Source organism: Anolis sagrei, chromosome 4 (assembly GCF_037176765.1).
Source record: "Anolis sagrei isolate rAnoSag1 chromosome 4, rAnoSag1.mat, whole genome shotgun sequence".
Classification (NCBI taxonomy): Eukaryota; Metazoa; Chordata; class Lepidosauria; order Squamata; family Dactyloidae; genus Anolis; species Anolis sagrei.
Window position 1 is genome coordinate 116710859 of NC_090024.1, and position 20022 is coordinate 116730880.

The 20022-nt window shown below is 40.3% G+C and overlaps 1 protein-coding gene across 1 annotated transcript in view; it reads right to left on the bottom strand.

Annotated features, from left to right (window-relative positions):
* RGS21 (regulator of G protein signaling 21) overlaps nucleotides 1-19342 on the bottom strand; it is an 87229-nt gene extending 67887 nt beyond the window's left edge. Inside the window, exon 1 of the mRNA XM_067467084.1 lies at nucleotides 19246-19342. Within this exon, the coding sequence (XP_067323185.1) occupies nucleotides 19246-19342 (97 nt within the window). The remainder of the gene's footprint in view (nucleotides 1-19245) is intronic.
* Between the last annotated feature and the right edge of the window lie 680 nt (nucleotides 19343-20022).

Consider the following 20022-nt stretch of genomic DNA (forward strand, 5'->3'; position numbering starts at 1 on the left):
CGCTTCAGAACTTTAAGGACTACTCAGTTTGATTCAGAAAAACTCAGAAGAGAGCTTTTATATTTATCTTTGAAGCAAACTAGAATATGGCCCTCTTCAATACCAAATTCAAGCTGTCTATCAAATGACATAGAATTAAACTCACGGTCTTCTTTTCCTTCCAACTTTTCATATTGAACCAGAAGACCTTTTTTATTTTAAAAATAAAATCTTGCTAACCACAAATATTTATGGAATGCCTTGCCAGTTGAAACCCGAACCATCCGAGAGGTACTTGCTTTTCGGAAAGCCTGTAAGACCTTTCTTTTCCAACAAGTTTTCGATGGGTGAATAACTCGGGACTATGTCAGTTCTCATTTTTATTGTATTTTAAAGTTTGGCTCTACTGCTGTAAACCGCTCCGAGCCAAATTGGGAGTGGCGGTATACAAGTCTAATAAATAAATAAATAAATAAAATAAATATAATTTTTCTGTTTTTTTTAAAAAAATAAACCACATTGTCCCATTATAAATCAAGCAGACATCAGTCATCAAAGAATTCCAATATTTCTTTTTCCCAGTTGTGCCCATAGAAGCTACATGTATTTTCCCGATTTGATGTGAGGAATGATACTGTGAATGACACTGTAATCTCATGATTTCTCAAAATTTGCATATTTCCCTTCATTCTGAAATATATTTCCTACAGTTTAATTACTGACTAAAAGCTTAAAGCTAAAATATGCTGGCATTTCAATGTTCTTAGCTTTACCCTCCTTACTGCAAACCTTGTTGAGTTGAAAGCAATAAAGTATGAAAGAAGGTTCAATGTATCAGAACAAGGTTGGCAATGAATGCTAAGACACAAGACAATAAGCACTGTTCTGTCTCCAAATCATGTCATAATTTGAGGTGACCTAACCTGAAACATATGGCTAAACTGAGCTTTTACCTGTATATCTGAGTGTCTGCCTATGAAGGTTTTCCCCGTATTGTATTTTTTAAATTCTCATTTTTGCCTTCCACTGTCTAAGTGAAAGGAGTAGAAACTGAAAAGTTTAATGAATTCATCTTATGACGAACCTCTGACCCTGAAAATACACCTACAACAAGTTCAGATCAATACAAAGATAATAAATCCAATTCTTAGCATGAATGGCTCTGTTGTGCTTCAGTATTTTCAGGGCTGATGCAAAATTTTGTATTGAAATGGTAACATTTTCATGTGGAGAGCTGGCAGGATCAATTTGTACACGGAGCACACAGAGTAAAATAAAGTTCATGGCCAGATGTGAACATTGTGAATTACTGTTTGAAGGCGTTATGCACAAATCTTTATCAAGGTTGACATCCAGTAAAACCGTCTAATGGGTGATACACTACAGGTTAAGCTGTTGGCTCTAATACAAAAACATATTCTTAGGGAGTTAACAACTTTATAAGTGAATACCTTTTAAATTAAGTCATATATCTCACCCCAAATTGGGAGAAGGGAAAGGCAAAAGCATAGAAGAAAAGGAAAGGATCTCACTTAGAAACAAATGCGGTCATTGCTAATAGTCAACATGGATTTATCAAAAACAAGTCATGCCAGACTAATCTGATCTCTTTTTTCGATAGAGTTACAAGCTGGGTAGATGCGGGGAATGCCGTGGATGTAGCGTACCTGGATTTCAGTAAGGCCTTCGACAAGGTCCCCCATGACCTTCTGGCAAGGAAACTAGTCCAATGTGGGCTAGGCAAAACTACGGTGAGGTGGATCTGTAATTGGTTAAATGGACGAACCCAGAGGGTGCTCACCAATGCTTCCTCTTCATCTTGGAAAGAAGTGACGAGTGGAGTGCCGCAGGGTTCCGTCCTGGGCCCAGTCCTGTTCAACATCTTTATTAATGACTTAGATGAAGGGTTAGAAGGCATGATCATCAAGTTTGCAGACGACACCAAATTGGGAGGGATAGCCAATACTCCAGAGGACAGGAGCAGGATTCAAAACAATCTTGACAGATTATAGAGATGGGCCAAAATTAACAAAATGAAGTTCAACAGTGACAAATGCAAGATACCCCACTTTGGCAGGAAAAACGAAATGCAAAGATACAGAATGGGGGATGCCTGGCTCGAGAGCACTACGTGTGAAAAAGATCTTGGAGTCCTCGTGGACAACAAGTTAAACATGAGCCAACAATGTGATGTGGCGGCAAAAAAAGCCAATGGGATTTTGGCCTGCATCAATAGGAGCATAGTGTCTAGATCAAGGGAAGTCATGCTACCCCTCTATTCTGTTTTGGTTAGACCACATCTGGAATATTGTGTCCAATTCTGGGCACCACAATTCAAGAGAGGTATTGACAAGCTGGAATGTGTCCAGAGGAGAGTGACTAAAATGATAAAAGGTCTGAAGAACAAGCCCTATGAGGAGCGGCTTAAGGAGCTGGGGATGTTTAGCCTGAAGAAGAGAAGGCTGAGAGGGGATATGATAGCCATGTATAAATATGTGAGAGGAAGCCACAGGGAGGAGGGAGCAAGCTTGTTTTCTGCTTCCCTGGAAACTAGGATGTGGAACAATGGCTTCAAACTACAAGAGAGGAGATTCCATCTGAACATGAGGAAGAACTTCCTGAATGTGCGAGCCGTTCAGCAGTGGAACTCTCTGCCCCGGAGTGTGGTGGAGGCTCCTTCTTTGGAAGCTTTTAAACAGAGGCTGGATGGCCATCTGTCAGGGGTGATTTGAATTCAATATCCCTGCTTCATGGCAGGGGGTTGGACTGGATGGCCCATGAGGTCTCTTCCAACTCTTTGATTCTATGATTCTATGATTCAGGAAAATTACAGAAAATAATTGCACATCATTGCAAATAAAATAATTAGTCAACAACTATATATAAAAAAGATCTCTCAGATAAGCAACCTTCTCAATCTCCTCTTTCACCAACATTTTACATGGAACAATTTCACCTGTGTTTGATTCTCTTATACAGTCTCTGTTAGGAAAAACATCTGTCACAAAGGATTCATATGAATCTCCTCCTATATTAAAAGTATAGATGAGATGCCCAAGTTATTGTACACGTATAGGTAATGCTCCCCAGCAGCCAGGTATTTACTGCCCATACAAAAGAGCATGAAGGGGTCCTCTCTGAAAGGAATGAAAGAAAATGAATAGATATTATTTTCTTTCTATGGTCGAAAGAAGGGAAAAGGGGTGGAATTGAAATACAGCTTCTGTTATCTCGAACAGATAAAGAGAACACTGGTATGTGTGTAACACAGAATGAGAGAGACAAGGGGACACAGAGAGAGGCTGAATCTCCATTCTAAGATTTGTTTGAAATTCTGCTAAAACAGATAGCTGCTTTCATTCACAGCCAGATATATAGACACATACATACATATACTTATGGATGGACTCATAATATAATAATTATTATTATATTTATGTGATGTTTAAATTAAATATTAAATTGATTTTATTTAAAACCACATTTATAGCATTGAAAGCAATCATAAACACATTAAGACACTGACGTACTTTGAAGCAAAACTGCATTCTATACTTTTTTTTGTAAAAGGGAAGAGATCATTCTCAAGGGACATCAAAGAACCAATTAGATCATTTGTAAGCAATCTTGTTGCCAAAATAAGTGATGTCATTTGGAGTTATCATGGATACTTAGCTTCCCGCCTTTCCTTTTATCTTAATGTTGTTCTTGCAGTCGTTCCCATGGTAGTGACCTGCTGTGGACTTAGCTAAGCATAATAGTTATCTCTGAAAAACATACATATGTCACTGGCTACCAGTGAAATGTTATTTGCTTGTCTTCGTTATTGGTGCTGGTGCTGACAGTAATGTCAAATGAGAGCTCAGGAGATTTTTCCCTAAAATAAAACACAGTAAAATAATACATATGTACACAAAGAGATATGCACACAGAGAGACAAAATAAATAGTCCTATTATGAAGCAACCTACTTGTGTGACAGTACGTGAGAGAGAAGAAGACAAGAACTCCAACAACCGTTGGAATGAAGTCCAAATATCCACACTACATAGTTATGGCAGCTTCATGCTACTTCATAGAGTCAGTTGGAGAATGTAGTTAAGTTCATCATAGAATCATAGAATCATAGAATCAAAGAGTTGAAGAGACCTCATGGGCCATCCAGTCCAACCCCCGGCCAAGAAGCAGGAATATTGCATTCAAATCACCCCTGACAAATGGCCATCCAGCCTCTGCTTAAAAGCTTCCAAAGAAAGAGCCTCCACCACACTCCGGGACAGAGAGTTCCACTGCTGAACGGCTCTCACAGTCAGGAAGTTCTTCCTCATGTTCAGATGGAATCTCCTCTCTTCTAGTTTGAAGCCATTGTTCCGCGTCCTAGTCTCCAAGGAAGCAGAAAACAAGCTTGCTCCCTCCTCCCTGTGGCTTCCTCTCACATATTTATACATGGCTATCATATCTCCTCTCAGCCTTCTCTTCTTCAGGCTAAACATGCCCAGTTCCCTAAGCTGCTCCTCATAGGGCTTGTTCTCCAGACCCTTGATCATTTTAGTTGCCCTCCTCTGGACACATTCCAGCTTGTCAATATCTCTCTTGAATTGTGGTGCCCAGAATTGGACACAATATTCCAGATGTGGTCTCAATTGTACCATCCTATGGATCTTGTAATTTGCAAAAAGTGCAAAAGCAGGGTCATAGCTAAGCACTAAGAATACAAAACCAAAAACAATTGATTTACATAATCATAAAGTGGGTGGCAAAGACATCCACACCACAAAATGTTTACAGTTTTTAAGGTATGTGTGTGAAATCAGGGAGAAAGCTGAATGGATGGAAATAAACTCATTTGAAATGTAGTTCTGGAGGAGAGTTGGGTTACCCTGGATTCTAAACAAGACCAATAACTGTGCCCTAGAGTAAAGAGGCTTGTACCCTTGCCACAAGCCAAAAGATTGCTGCATTACTGCATTACATGTAGATTGATTCAAGAGAGCCACAGCTCTAAGTTTGCAAGACCTAAGTAACAAGCTATTTCATTTATAGAGTCATAATATCTTGAAGTTGACTTGATAGATATTGTTCTGTCGTGCGCTGGGCTTTAAATAAATTGCCTTTAATACAGGATGTGTAACTTTAGCCCAGCGGGAAGCCAGGGGGCCCGAAGAGAAATTCGTCAGGATTTTCACAATAAACAGTCTCTAGAGGGCTAGTAAAATATAACAAAGCCCTTTATTGGTGAGCAATCAACAGAAACTTCTTTTGTGTTCAAAAGGTTAAACAAATGCTTCCAGGCTTTGTGCAACTGGTGGCTTCTAACTGTTACCTTTACTCTAAAGGAAAATCCCTTTCCAAACTTCTCACAGGTTAACTGTGAACCTAAACCTAACTGATGTGGATCCACTACCGGGCTGAACTGCGTCTCAAAACCGAGTGGACCTACTAGTAGGCTTGTAGTCACTTAGCTGGAGTTCTTGATGTTTAAAGCTGTTATTCCCTCCAAAATTCCTCAGGGCTGTAAGGCTGTTTCCCTGGGAACCTTTGGATGCTCTTAAGACTGTTCTCCCCAGGAAGTCTTAAGGGTTGAAGCCTTTGTACAGGAGAAAGTCTGTACGCGTCCTGTACATTGACTTCATTTGCTGAGACTGACTGAAAATGGCTCCCTTCCCTTCACAATTGTCCTGAACAGGGGGCGGAACCAAACTTAACGATGATGGACAGGGGGCCTGCCCTATAACTGCAAACTTTAACAGGAAGCCACCCTTCTGCAGAATCCCAAGCCATGGGTTGTAAGCAAACACTTAATACAAGGCAAATAAAGCGGGAGCTTCTGGTACAGCTGTACCAGCACAGATATAAAAACAACTGTTATCTGTCAGAAGTTCTTCATGCCCTTCCCTAAACTGTTATCCAGCTGAAATTTCCAAATAGCTTACCAAACTACAAATTCCTGGGATGCACGCATAACAGTTAATGTATTATTTAACTATTATGACTTTGTATAGCAGATATATTCTTAGACCCTTTCTCTAGAGCAGTGGTTCTCAACCTGTGGGTCCCCAGGTGTTTTGGCCTACAACTCCCAGAAATCCCAGCCAGTTTACCAGCTGTTAGGATTTCTGGTAGTTGAAGCCAAAAACATCAGGGGACCCACAAGTTGAGAAGCTCTAGAGAAAGGGTGATAGGGATAGATGTGGAATTAATTTCACTTTATTTTCATACCATATTTTCTCCTATTTATAACTGAAAAATAAAAGAAACATAAAAACTTAGATTGGAATGAAGACAAAGGAACTGTAGAACAACTTCGGCAAGAAATATATTGTTATGGAAGTTTTGACCAACTAGGAAAATGAAGGAATGGAGTGTGGCAGAAATCAAGGGAAGATTAAGAAGGATATAATGCAACTGGGTAAACTGAGCATAAGGACCTAACTGAATAATGTATACTTTTAAAGAGATACCTTGAATATAAGTGTTAGTACTTAATCACTGAGTGAGCCAATTTTGTGAGGGAATTTATTGGGCCACAGTTAAGAAGCTGAAAACACACATACGTGTTGCTTTGAAAAATAAATTATGTGGTAGAATGTAGGTGAGTGGAAGGAAATCTAGGGGAAGTGGAAAGGAATTCAAAGCCCAACATCTAGGAACAAAACATTTGAAGTCCTGGATGTGAAAAAATGACTTGAACTGACCTGAACTGAAAAAGATCTTGGAGTCCTCATGGACAACAAGTTAAACATGAGCCAACAATGTGATGTGGCGGCAAAAAAAGCCAATGGGATTTTGGCCTGCATCAATAGGAGCATAGTGTCTAGGTCCAGGGAAGTAATGCTACCCCTCTATTCTGCTTTGGTTAGACCACACCTGGAATATTGTGTCCAATTCTGGGCACCACAATTCAAGAGAGATATTGACAAGCTGGAATGTGTCCAGAGGAGGGCAACTAAAATGATCAAGGGTCTGGAGAACAAGCCCTATGAGGAGCGGCTTAAGGAGCTGGGCATGTTTAGCCTGAAGAAGAGAAGGCTGAGAGGAGATATGATAGCCATGTAATATTTGAGAGAAAGCCATAGGGAGGAGGGAGCAAGCTTGTTTTCTGCTTCCTTGGAGACTAACAATGTGTTCAAACTACAAGAGAGGCGATTCCATCTGAACTTCCTGACTGTGAGAGCCATTCAGCAGTGGCACTCTCTGCCCCAGAGTGTGGGGGAGGCTCCTTCTTTTGAAGCTTTTAAACAGAGGCTGGATGGCCATCTGTCAGGGGTGATTTGAATGCAATATTCCTGCTTCTTGGCAGGGGGTTGGACTGGATGAGGTCTCTTCCAACTCTTAGATTCTATGATTCTATGACCTGTTATTTTTGGTTTTGTCCACATTCAAAAGAAGATTTCAGGAAGTCCCTAAAACAGCCAACAGTTACCACCAGGGGTGATTAGCCTGTCAGAAAAAGACAATAAATTACAGTATTTTTATTGCTAGAGAAGGGGAAGGCAAATGAAATGGGAGGTAACTGGCTCCAACAACTGCAGGGTGCTGTATTTTAAGATGCCTCCAAATTGGTTCAGCATCCTGGATAGTTCTTTAAAAGTCAAAGAAAAGGCTGAAACCGATTTGCAAACCCTCTGCCATTTGGATTTCACTTGCATAGGTCACCCAGAGGATTCTTAACATTAGCTTTGTAATGGTGGCATATTTCTTAGCTATCTGTGTTGTCTGTAATACCCTACATAGATATGAGCTAATGAATACCAAGAGCAGTAGGCCATATTTCAGAGGACAAAGCTGCTAAATCACTTCTGAGTATTCCTTGTTTAAGAAAACTCTGTGAAATTCATGGAGTTACCATAAGCTGAGATGTGACTTGAAGGTGCACAAAAACACACATGCTTGCTGACAAAAAGTCCTAATTCTCAATTGCATTTGGTGATTCCTACTTTCTTTGGGTCCAACTTACTCTGTCCTTAGTCTGTTCTTTAACTCTACTTATGGTTGCAATGAGACTCCCAAGATTAGCCCAAATTGCAATTTAATTATAGGCTCAGAAAACCTTCTCGCTCTTACTTTAGAATTCATGTAAAGATTCAGGATGTTTTGCAATACAGTCTTGGCTAGATGCTGCCACCATGTCTATGTGTAGCCAAAGTAATGCATCAAGTTCTATGGAGCCACTACCTTGGCTATGAAACTGACAAGGGGATCAGGAAAGATGGAGGAGGAAACAGATTGCAAGAGCAGAAGAATATCTATTGGCTGAATTTCTTGGAAAGACTCCAGCTGCCACCTATCTCCTCCAAACTCCACTGTAGCAGGATGGAAGGCACTATGACTCATTATAGAAGTGGGTTGAAAATATAGGGAAGGTGTGTTAGAAAAGGAGGGCAGCTGAACCAAAATGAGGAAAATTGTGATAGATTTGAGAGGAAATAGTAGTTGTAAATTCTATTATATGGGAATTGTAGTCCACATCTTGAAAGTACCAGCTTGAGGAAGACTGTGTTGGTCCATGCAGCTCATAAAATCATATATCTATTGGAAGTATATGCTTTCAGCATGTTCAAAAGAAGAATGCCTAGAGAGTGAGACTAAATGTGAAGCCCAGTTCTCCCTGTATAATTTGGTTCATCCTACTGCAGGGAAATGCAGAATGACTTCATACCCATAGATAAACAATGTCTACTAGGAGTGTGCAATTCTTTGCTAGTTGTTGTAAGTAATATAAAATTCATTAAATTCATACTTACAGTGCAATATCAAATGCTCAGGTGTGGCCCGCGCCAAAAACTAAAGAATCAAAACTTACCCAATACTTTTTGGTAAATCTTGGAAGCCTCCCAAAGTCAGTTTCATTTTCAGCACAAGCAAGCAAAGCAAAGCCAAAAAGGCTGCCATTCCTCTTTAAATTAAGAAGAGATAGGCGGCCCCTCACCATTAGTAGAGGCTAGCAGTAGGGAGAAAGCAGAGTTTGTTGGGAAAGACACCGAGAAAGCACAGAATTCTGGGAAATGTAGCTTGGGAAGGTGAGGAGCCCTATACCAGAGAATTCGAAAGGCCCTGCCCTTGACTAAATTCCCAGAATTCTGTTCAGCATCAGAACCCCCCAATCAGGATAGGGGAGAAATGTTTTCCTCTGTAGCAGCAGCCAGTCAGAATTGCAATAAATTGTTGTAGTCAATTGGGGTAAATTGTAGGGGTGATGCAGATATTTGATCTGGATTGGGATCTCGACCCCTTATTAACATATTGTTTATTTTAACTTTGGTTGTAATGTGGGTTGTATGCTGTATGTGTATGTGTTAAATGTTTTGATACAGCAGATGGGCTAATCAATAAAATGTATTCTATAATAAATTGTTGAAACTGCAAAGAATAGGACTGACTGGTACTTCTAGTAAGTAAATCTCTCTACTGCGTTGGGAAGAAATCCCTAAATGAATGTTCTATTGGTTAATATGAGAGACATTCAATGAAATAGCTATTGTGACTTTTTTAAATTAAAAAAAATCCTAAAATCAGTAGATATATGAGTATTTCTGAAAGTTAAGGATAATGATCCCTGTTACCTTGTGTCACAGGGGATCATTATTGGAGCCCCCGATGGCACAGTGGGTTAAAGCACTGTGCCGGCAGGACTGAAGACCGACAAGTCGCAGGTTCGAATCCGGGGAGAGGCGGATGAGCTCCCTCTATTAGCTCCAGCTCCTCATGTGGGGACATGAGAGAAGCCTCCCACAAGAATGATAAAACATCAAAAATCACCCAGGCGTCCCCTGGGCAATGTCCTTGCAGACGGCCAATTCTCTCACAACAGGAGCGATTGCTCGTGACACAACAACAACAAAAAACACCTTGTGTCATTGTATATAAATTTCAAGGACATAGCTCTTGCAGTTTTTTTAAAAAATGTTGTTTATAAAAATTTACAAATTCCCCAAATATTCAGGGATAAGTGAAATGTTCTGAAACTTGGTGGGCTAACAGTGGTAAATGTGTTCTACTATTGTCACAAGTTTTACTCCAATAGCTGTAAAGATGAGAAAGGAGCCCCTGAATTTTTCCCACTTGTGCAATTACTACAATGAAAAAGTAACAAAATTCCGTTACTCTCATTATAGTAATGGAATTTTCCCTAACGACACTTTAGAAACACTTTAGAAATGAATGGCAAGTGCCGTCTAATTTTGTAATGAGTTCTGAAACTTTTTTTCATCAACTGCACACATAGCTCTAATGTCTCCTTTATGTTAAAGATGAGGGTGGAGTTTTAGATGTGAGGCTCCCGTCTGGGTAATGGCAAAATGACAAACACTATGGTTGGTCCCATCCACTGTAGACGGCAAAAATAATTTGATGCTCTCCTTTTCCTTTCAGTTGGCAATGGCCTTGAATGCATAATAAACAATTCTAAAGAACAATGACTGAAGGGATGCAGGACAAAGAAAATCTGGGTCCTTCAATAATATGTCATATACCTGCCCTTTAATGAATTGTCAGCTTGCTTTCATTTTGAATTAATTTTTAGAAAACATAGATGAATGCTAATTTGTTCCACCCAATAGTAGCACAAATATCCCTCCCCCTTAATGCTTCGTGCCCTACTTAAGAATTCCAGCTCATTCTGCCAGCCTCTTGCAAAGGTGAACATACTTCTCATTATTTAATAGCTTTCGCTCAGTGATGCTACTTTCTAAACAATGCTTTTTGCATTCTAAAAGCTCTTTAGTGGTTGACATTTCGCTGCATCTGTTCAGCTATGCTACCCATTTAATGCCTCACAGAAATCATTAATGTGTTTGTTTGCACCAGGACTATTCAAACCATGATATGACACCCACCCCATTATGCCTACGCAGAGTGTGCAGTGTGAAAGGCAAATGAAGTCAACTAGCTCTTATTTCTTCACTCACATATGCCTGAAAAATATTCTGTTGTTCTTTAATTAGAAACAAACATATGTTCATTATTTATTATTCATAAGAACACACATTCTGTGAAATCGCTATACTACAACTTGATCAGATGAATACTGTAGCTTCAACAATATTTTGTTCCATGGTGTTATTTTCATTTTGGCCCCATCTACACTGACCATGTAATGTAGTTTTAAGCTAGCTTCAGACTGAAGTGACCAAACAAAAACTTCCAACATGCAAAAGAAAATCCTTAATGTAATCATCACCAGGACTCATCTGCATAGCAAAACCACTTTCTACAATACTGGTTAAAACCTGCATTAAATACTCAATGTAGATAATAGTAATAATAATAATGATAATAATAATAATAATAATAATAATAATAATAATAATAACGAATTTATTAGCCGCCCCTTTCTACAGCTCGAGGCGGGATACAACAACATTAAAACAAAAGATAAAACACTATTAAACAACATAGAACAAGACACATAAAGTTAAAATACAAGTTAAACTCCACTGATAAAATTCAGATTAATCTTCACAACTTAAAATTGACTAGGCCTGCAGGAAGATATGGGTTTTTCATTGTGTCTTAAATTGCAACAGCTGATCTAGCTGTTGGAGCTCTTCCAGCAGGTCATTCCTCAGTCTTGGGGTGGCCAATGAAAATGTCATCTGCGTTGGTTTTGACCGGCTGGAGTAGCCCCCCCCCCCCCAAAGTGTTTGGAGCAGATTGTACTGGAGAATGAGATCCTGTAGGTAACCTGAACATAAACCATGTAGGACTTTAGAGGTCAAAACCAACACTTTGTACTTTGTCCAGAAACTAATTGTCAGCCAGTGACTTTAGTATTGGTGTAATATATGAAACCAATCTGGCTGCTGTGTTTTGAAATAATTGGAGTTTTTGAACTGGGAACACATGTAGCCCAATGTAAAGCATATTGCAGAAGTCCTACCTTGCAGTTACTAGTGCATGCACTACTATCTTCTGGTCCTCAGATTCCAGGAAAAGCTGCAACTAGCATATCAGTCAAAGCTAGTACAAAGCACTCCTGACTGTCACATTAACTTAGGCGGATGTTTGGAGAGATGGATTCAGAAGCACTCCCAAGTTGCAAACACAGTCTTTCAGAAAGTGTGTAACCTCCACATCTGCCACATCTACATCCCTAGTTTCAGTTTCAATTTGTTTTTCCTCATCCATCCCATTACCTCTTTCAGGCATTGATTCAGAGGAGATATACCATCCTTAGCTAGAGCTGTTTTGGAAGGCATGGATAAATATATTTGGGTGCCTTCAGCATACTGATAGCACTCCTTCTCATGCCTCTGGATGACTTCTCCCATCGGTTTCAAGTAAATTTTAAAAAGCATTGGGAATAGAATGGCACCTTGTGGGATGCCATTCTTTTGCTTTTGAGGAGCCACTATCTCAAAACACCACCATCTGGATCCTGCCTGAGAGGTATGACCAGAACCACTGCAGTCCAGTGCCTTCAATTCCCAAACTCCCCAGGCATTCCAGAAGGATATCATAATTAATAGTATCACATACAGGAATGGAGGAAGCCACACCTCAGTTTCTCCTACTGCCATGTGCATAACCTCTATGGGTTGCTGCATGGAGAGCAGAGGGCATGTGTGTGGTGACAGAAGGAGAAATGGAGGTGCACCTTCTTCCATGCCTGTCTTGCTGTGTGGATGCCTCCATTTGTCCTTCTGTCATCATGCGCACAACCTTGTAGCTCTTATAGTTTTTTTTTAAAAAATGTTGTTTAGAAAAACTTTGAAAAATCCCCAAAATTCCATGAATGAGTGAAATGTTCTGAAATTTGATGGACTATTAGTGGTAAATGTGTTCTACTGGCAAGTTTCCTGCCATTAGCTCTAACTATGATGGAGAAAGGCACCCCTGAAGTTACCCCATTGGCACAAGTAATTACTTATTGAAAAGTAACTAAAACTCATTATTGTTATGATACAAACCCTGTCCAATTTTGGAAACATTTTAGAAACCTCCCCTCTACCCCTAATTTCCTAATGAATATTGAAACTTTTTTTCATTGATTGCACACATCTAGTATATAATCCTCTGGTTATCACAGCTTAACTGGATACTACTTCATTTCTGGAACCAATTCATGGCTTATAAAGCCCTATACAGCTTATTTCCAAATTATTTGAATGACTGTATAAGAACCTGCCTGAGTTTTAAAATGCACAGATGGCTTTCTTTCAGTTCCACCACTAGCATAGCCTTGCTTGGTGAGGGTTTGAGAAAAAACCTTTCACCAGATTTTTAATGTGTAAGTATGAAGGTTTCATACTGAGGTGTGTGTTTTATTCTTTGTTTTAATTTATTTTTACCTTTTAAGTGATTTTATACAGTTTAGGGGAAAATTTTAGTTTTTTAAGGAAGTATTATTATTTACTTTGGAAATCACTTTAGATTTCATGCTAGGAAAAAGGCAACATGCCAAGCAAATAAATAAATAAATAAAACATCAGATGACAGAAAAAATACCCCAGTGACAAGATCAGGAGATTATCTCAGGATTGCCTGTTGTTTATTTGTAATTAAAAATGAAAATCTGTACATGGGAAGGTGCTGAAACAACAGGACATTGTTTACAACTGTGTAGTGGATGACGTGATACATTGCCTGCACTTTTGTTCTGGTTTTGTGTGCATTCTCCAGCAAAATGTGACTTGGGTGGGTTAAAATATTCTATATTAGTTCACAAGGGTTAAACCAAGCCAAAAAAAAAAAAATCTGTAGGATATGATACCACACCCTTTGCCTGCAAACACTCTGAAGGTTCGGAAAATGGAGTGGCACCAGGCATGAAGCTGGGGGGGGGGGGGGGCTTGGGGGGCTTCAGACCCCCCAAAAAAATCTCAGGGTGGTCTGCGAAAAGGCCTTACTGATACATTATTTAAAACTGTTATGTTTATTCATATCATGATCTGAGCACCATGCTCTATATATCTCATATGCATGGGGGTATTGGGGTAACGATACAAAAGGTTTGCTAGGGTAGACCCTCTTTCACTCAGACTCAGCCTGCCCCGAATCAAACTCAGCCCCCCCCCCCCCCCCGAATCAAAATCCTGGCTATGGGCCTGGGTGGCATGATCCAATCTTGAACCATTTTAGCTCAGCATGATTTAATTCAGATCCAATGTGGACTGGATTTTATTTCATCAATTCATTCTCAAATGCAGATTTCAACTGATCAACACTCACAGCCTCAGCAGTTATAGCAACCAAATACATGATTTAAAATATACTTATTTTGAGAGCAATTACAGATCAAGACAGGTCACCATATCAATACAGGCAGGTGTTCCAAACAAACCTCTTTGTAATAATTTGCCATTATGCAAAAGCAAGGTAAACACATTTCTAAATATAGGGCACCTCTTGTATATCCAAATCCTTCTATTTGGATATTGCTCGACCTCCATACCCATAGCATTTTTAATGACCTTTGCTTTACATAAACCTATTGACAAACATACAAGAAGCATTTACCGAAACAATTCGATAATCTTGTAGTCTAAAAACATGTGTTTGGAAGAAGAGCACTTTATTGATTGTGACAAGTCAACCTTGAAGATACCAAAGGGGAAAAGACTGAAGGAGCATTCTAAATATGAGGGTTGAATGAAAAGTAATGCCTCCACCTTCGTTACTTGGGTTTGGATGGGAATACTTTAATAAATCAAATGCAGAAATAATCCTTAGAATGTGCTCTTTAACTACCACTATTCACTTTTCCACATAATCGCCAGACAATTGGATACATTTCTGCCAACGTTGAACACAAATTTTCTGGAGCCATCATGGAAGAAGTCGACACTCTGTTTCCGCAGCCAGTGTCTCACAGTTCTCTCATCCTGGGTACCCGTTGTGCACAGATCTTCCAATAGTTGGAAAGATAAAACAAGGTGGTACCTGAAAACCTGGTGGTTGTATCTCTCTAAATATTTAATTAATGAATTTATCCATGAAAAGAAAAATAAATATTTGAATATTCAGTCAAGACAAGATTGGTTTAGGAAATGGTCTTGTTTAATCGACAAAACGGAAGGAAAAGATAGGTACAGAACTTTAAATCAGGCCTTCCAGACAATTAAATCAATATATTGATTCAAGTAACCCAGATAGGGGGTGGGAGGGAGGTGGGAAGGGGGTGGTAAGGGTGGGTGGGTGGGTGGGGTGGGGGGGTTTAAAGGGGTAATTAATTAAGATATATGGTAAAGGGAGTCACAACTGGAACCTGTATCCTAGCCATAAAGATTGTAAACGGTTTTTATGTTATCTTTTAGATGGCTAAGGTTCGTATTGTATTGTATTGTTATCTGTATTAAGAAATTAATTAAAAAAAGATCTTCCAATAGCCAAGCAAAGTAATAATGCGATACACACGTTCTTGTGAAATGCAGATTATGCTTGAAATTTCTCTCTGAGTGATGCGACGATCATCCTGAATCAATCTGTCAACTTTTTGCTTGTGAAACTCTGTGGTTGCTGTCACAGGACGTCCAACTCCTTGTCATGCAAGTCAGATGTTCCCACCTCAACATCTTTAAACTTACTCACCCAATACTCACATCAACACAATCACCATAAACAGCTTGCATTCTCTGATGAATCTCCTTTGGGGTGACACCTTCTGCTGTAAATAATTCAATGACTGCACCTTGCTTAAGTTGCATTGATTGACCATCTGTGCAGGGTTCCATACTTTTCATTTTAACAACACAACTGTTCAATGCTAAGGCTTCCTGCCAAAATGGAACTGTAGAGGAGAGTCTACTAAACAAGCCAGTACCTGCCACATGCCAGTCCTGCCATCTGTTGAGGAGTTACAAAAGTGGAGGCATTACTTTTCATTCAAAGCTTGTACCTGGCATATGGAAGTTCTCAGTCCTCCATTTTGTTTTGTGTTAGAGCACCTGCATTTTGGCTGATTTATGGCTTGAAACCCTCCCAGATGAAGAATTCAGATAAGAATAATATCAGCTCTGGTGCCATAGAAATACCACAAACTAGGGTGTCATGACAGCTTTACATGGATGTTACTATCTTCATCTCAATTCTATTAGTCTTTTTTTCAACTTTCACTTGGCAGATGCTATTCTATCATGCTGAGAATAAAACATAATGAAAAATGGGAGACCAGGATGCTTAGTACTTCTTTATCTCTTATAATATAATATAAAAGAGCTCTTTTACACTACACAGTTTTAGCACTTTAAATCCAATAATAATAATAATAATAATAATAATAATTATTATTATTATTATTATTACACATTATTTATATTCCAGTTTATCTCCCTGGAGAGCAGATTACAATACATATATGAGTCAAACATTCAATGCCTTTTCACACATACAGCAAACAACGACATACAACACAGACAAAGGTAAAGGGTTTCCCCTTTTTCTATGTCCGGTGTTTGGAGGTGATGTTCAACTCCAGCCATGGGGAATGCTGTTGTTCTGTTTCTTCCATGTCGAGAAGCCTGTTCTCCATGGGCATCTCCAATTGTGTTGCTGGCATATCTGAATATCTGCATGGGGTGCCCTTTTACCTTCTCGCCGAGGCAGTACCTATTGATCTACTTGCATTACATGCTTTCAAACTGCTCAGTGGGCAGGAGCTAGGGCTGACAGTAGAGAGCTCTCCCCAACTTGCAGCTTGGAACTGCCCACCTTCTGGTCAGCAGCTTTCCTGCAGTTAGCAGTTTGACCTGCTGTGCTACTGCGGCCCCTAGGTTTTTTTGTCATGTCAGGAGTGACTCCTGGTGTGAGAGAATTGGCCATCTGCAAGGACGTTGCCCAAGGGATGCCTGGATGATTTTTGATGTTTTTATCATCCTTGTGGGAGGCTTCTCTCATGTCCCCTCATGAGGAGCTGGAGCTGATAGAGGGAGCTCATCCACCTCTCCCTGGATTCGAACCTGTGACCTGTCGGTCTTCAGTCCTACTGGCACAGGGGTTTAACCCACTGTGCCACCGGGGGCTCCATGGCTCCTAGGAGATTCCTCACTGTTAAACTAATGCAGTTTGACACCACTTTAACTGTGATGGCCAATGCTATAGAATCATGGGAGCTGCTGCTTTACAAGGCCTTTTCTGTAAAATAATGCTTGTGCCTCACCAAACTACACATCCCAGAATTCTGTAATATTGGTTGAGGTTTTTTTCATATCAGGAGCAACTTGAGAAACTTTGTAAGTTGCTTCTGGTGTTTGGCTGTTTGCATGGATGTTGTCCAGGGAATGCCTGGATGTTTGATATTTTACCATCCTTGTGGGAGGCTTCTTTCATGTCCCTGCATGGGGAGTTGGAGCCGACAGAGGGAGCTCAACCAAGATTCGAACCGCTGACCTGTCATCAAACTGCACAATTATACACTATAGACCCACACTTTGTCTGTCTGGAAACCTTATTCTTGAAAATGCATCAAAAGAATAACTAAAAAATACCCATCAAATAGGAATTCATCCTATTTTAAACTTTATAACAGTCTGCCTACCCTGGGAACGTTTGGCATGCAGCGACTCATCTTGTGATGATATTTTCCTCAGTGATCCCATACAGAGTTGTTAGCCTAGTTATAGGATGAATGGATAACTGTGTGGGCTGCTGTGATTTGCATGTTCATAGCAGCCTCTGAACTTCAGTCTTGACATAGAAACATATTCATGTTTAGTGAATAGATCACTGCAAATCCTTTAAGCTCAGTAATTTGCTATTTTGTAATGGAATGTGTACTTTTCCTACTTTGTTGCTGTGTGCTTTCAAGTCATTTCCAACTTATAGGGACTCTTCGCATGGGCTAAAAATTGGTGGCGGTGATGGGTTTTTTTCAGTTCTGCCATAGACCCCACCAGTTCCCATCACACACCAGAAAAGTACTTCTGAAGTGGCTCTGTGGTGACAGTGCCAAAAAAACCCCCTTTCTGCTGCTGAACAATAGGAGGCTTCCTGTATTTCCATAGAGAAAGATGGGTAGAGCCAGCTTCCTGAGGCTTCCCCCCATGTTATGAAGTAGGGGAGAACCCAGGATGATACGGGGCATAGGGCGACAGGTCCCCACACCCCCTGGGCAGGCGCGCCTGAAATCACCATGATCCACTGGGATACTCAGGATTCCAGCGCAATGTATGAGGAGGTCTATAGGAACCCTAAAGGGTACTTATTGTGGGATTTTCTTTGTAGGATTTCAGAGGCTGCATAAGCATGCCCAAGTGAAACAAGCATTATTTCCCAGTTCATGATTATGGCTAGACTAGACAGCAAAGATGCTTTTGAACTATTGTGCTGGAGGAAAGTTCTGAGAGTGCCTTGGACTGCGAGAAGATCCAACCAGTCCATCCTCCAGGAAATAAAGCCCGACTGCTCATTGGAGGGAAGGATACTAGAGACAAAGTTGAAGTACTTTGGCCACATCATGAGGAGACAGCAAAGCCTAGAGAAGACAATTATGCTGGGGAAAGTGGAAGGTAAAAGGAAGAGGGGCCGACCAAGGGCAAGATGGATGGATGGCATCCTTGAAGTGACTGGACTGACCTTGAAGGAGCTGGGGGTGGTGACGGCCAACAGGGAGCTCTGGCGTGGGCTGGTCCATGAGGTCACGAAGAGCCGGAGCCAACTCAACGAATGAACAACAACAGACAGCAAAGCTGCCCTATATCCCTGGATCTGATGCCAGACTATTCTAATCCCAGATTATCTGGCAATGTAGACTCATATAATCCAGTTCAAAGCAAATTCTCTGGGATCAGATGCTGGGATATAGAGCAGTGTATATCCAGCCGAAGAGTTAACATCAATGCTCCACTTAAGCTTTCTTATCTATTGAGAACTCATGATAGTTACAGGGGGAATGAGCAGGTTCTTGGATACTCTTATTATCATGTAAAATACATGTCAAAAGCGGTGGCTGGGAGAGCTTTTGCAGAGTTAAAGCTTGTGTGCCAGCTGCGCCCGTACCTTGGGAAGTCTGATCTGGCCATGGTGGTCCACATTCTGGTTACATCCTGAATGCACTCTATGTGGGGTTGCCTTTGAAGACTGTTTAGAAACTGCAACTAGTCCAATGGGCAGCAGCCAGACTGCTCACTGGAGCTTCATACAGGAAGCATACCACCCCCGTTACATCAACTCCACTGGCTGCGGGTCCATTTCCGAGCACAATTCAAAGTGCTGGTCTTGGCCTATAAAGCCCTACATGACTCCTGCCCAGCTTACTTGTCCAAACTTATCTCCCTCTATGTTCTGCCTCATAGTTTAAGATCTGCCGGGGAGTCCCTGCTCCGAGACCCACCAACTTCACAAACGCGGCTGGTGAGAACGAGGGACAGGGCCTTCTCGGTGGTGACCCTCCGCCTGTGGAATTCGCTCCCCAGTGAAATGAGATCCATGCCCTCCCCGCTTTCTTTCAGAAGAAAACTGAAGTTGTGGTTGTGGAATCAGACTTTTGGCTAATGGATATAACCGCACCTGAACAGTGATTTGGACCAGATTACAATTGTTATAATGGAAATGTTTTTATGATTGATAATTAATGTTGTTTTAATGTGTGGTATAGTATGATTTTATTTTGCTTTTATAATTGTAAGTATTGCAGCATCGAATCGCTGCCATTGTGAGCTGCTCTGAGTCCCCCTGCGGGGTAAATATGATGTAAATAAATAAAATAAATAAGAGCTATGGGTTCTTATTTATTTCATGTGGCCTGTGAGGCTTTCAATGCTAAGGCAACATAGTTATATTTATACAGTCTTACAATTACAAATGGCCCTTTGAGGGCAACTATAAGGCTGATGTGGCCTCGTATGAAAATGAGTTTGACATCCCTGACATAGAGATATACAAACATATGCATTCCCTTTATGGAGAAACACAAAACATATCAATATCTGGTCACTGAACTTTATACTATATGGCACTACATTGCCTATAAAGCATTGTGCATTTGTTACAGCTCATTATATAGCTATTTGGATGTTACACTTTCACAAACACTTTCATACAAACTGAACTTAAAAAAAAATCTCATTAGCAGACTTTGTAATAGTTAACACATGTAGAAACTTGCCCT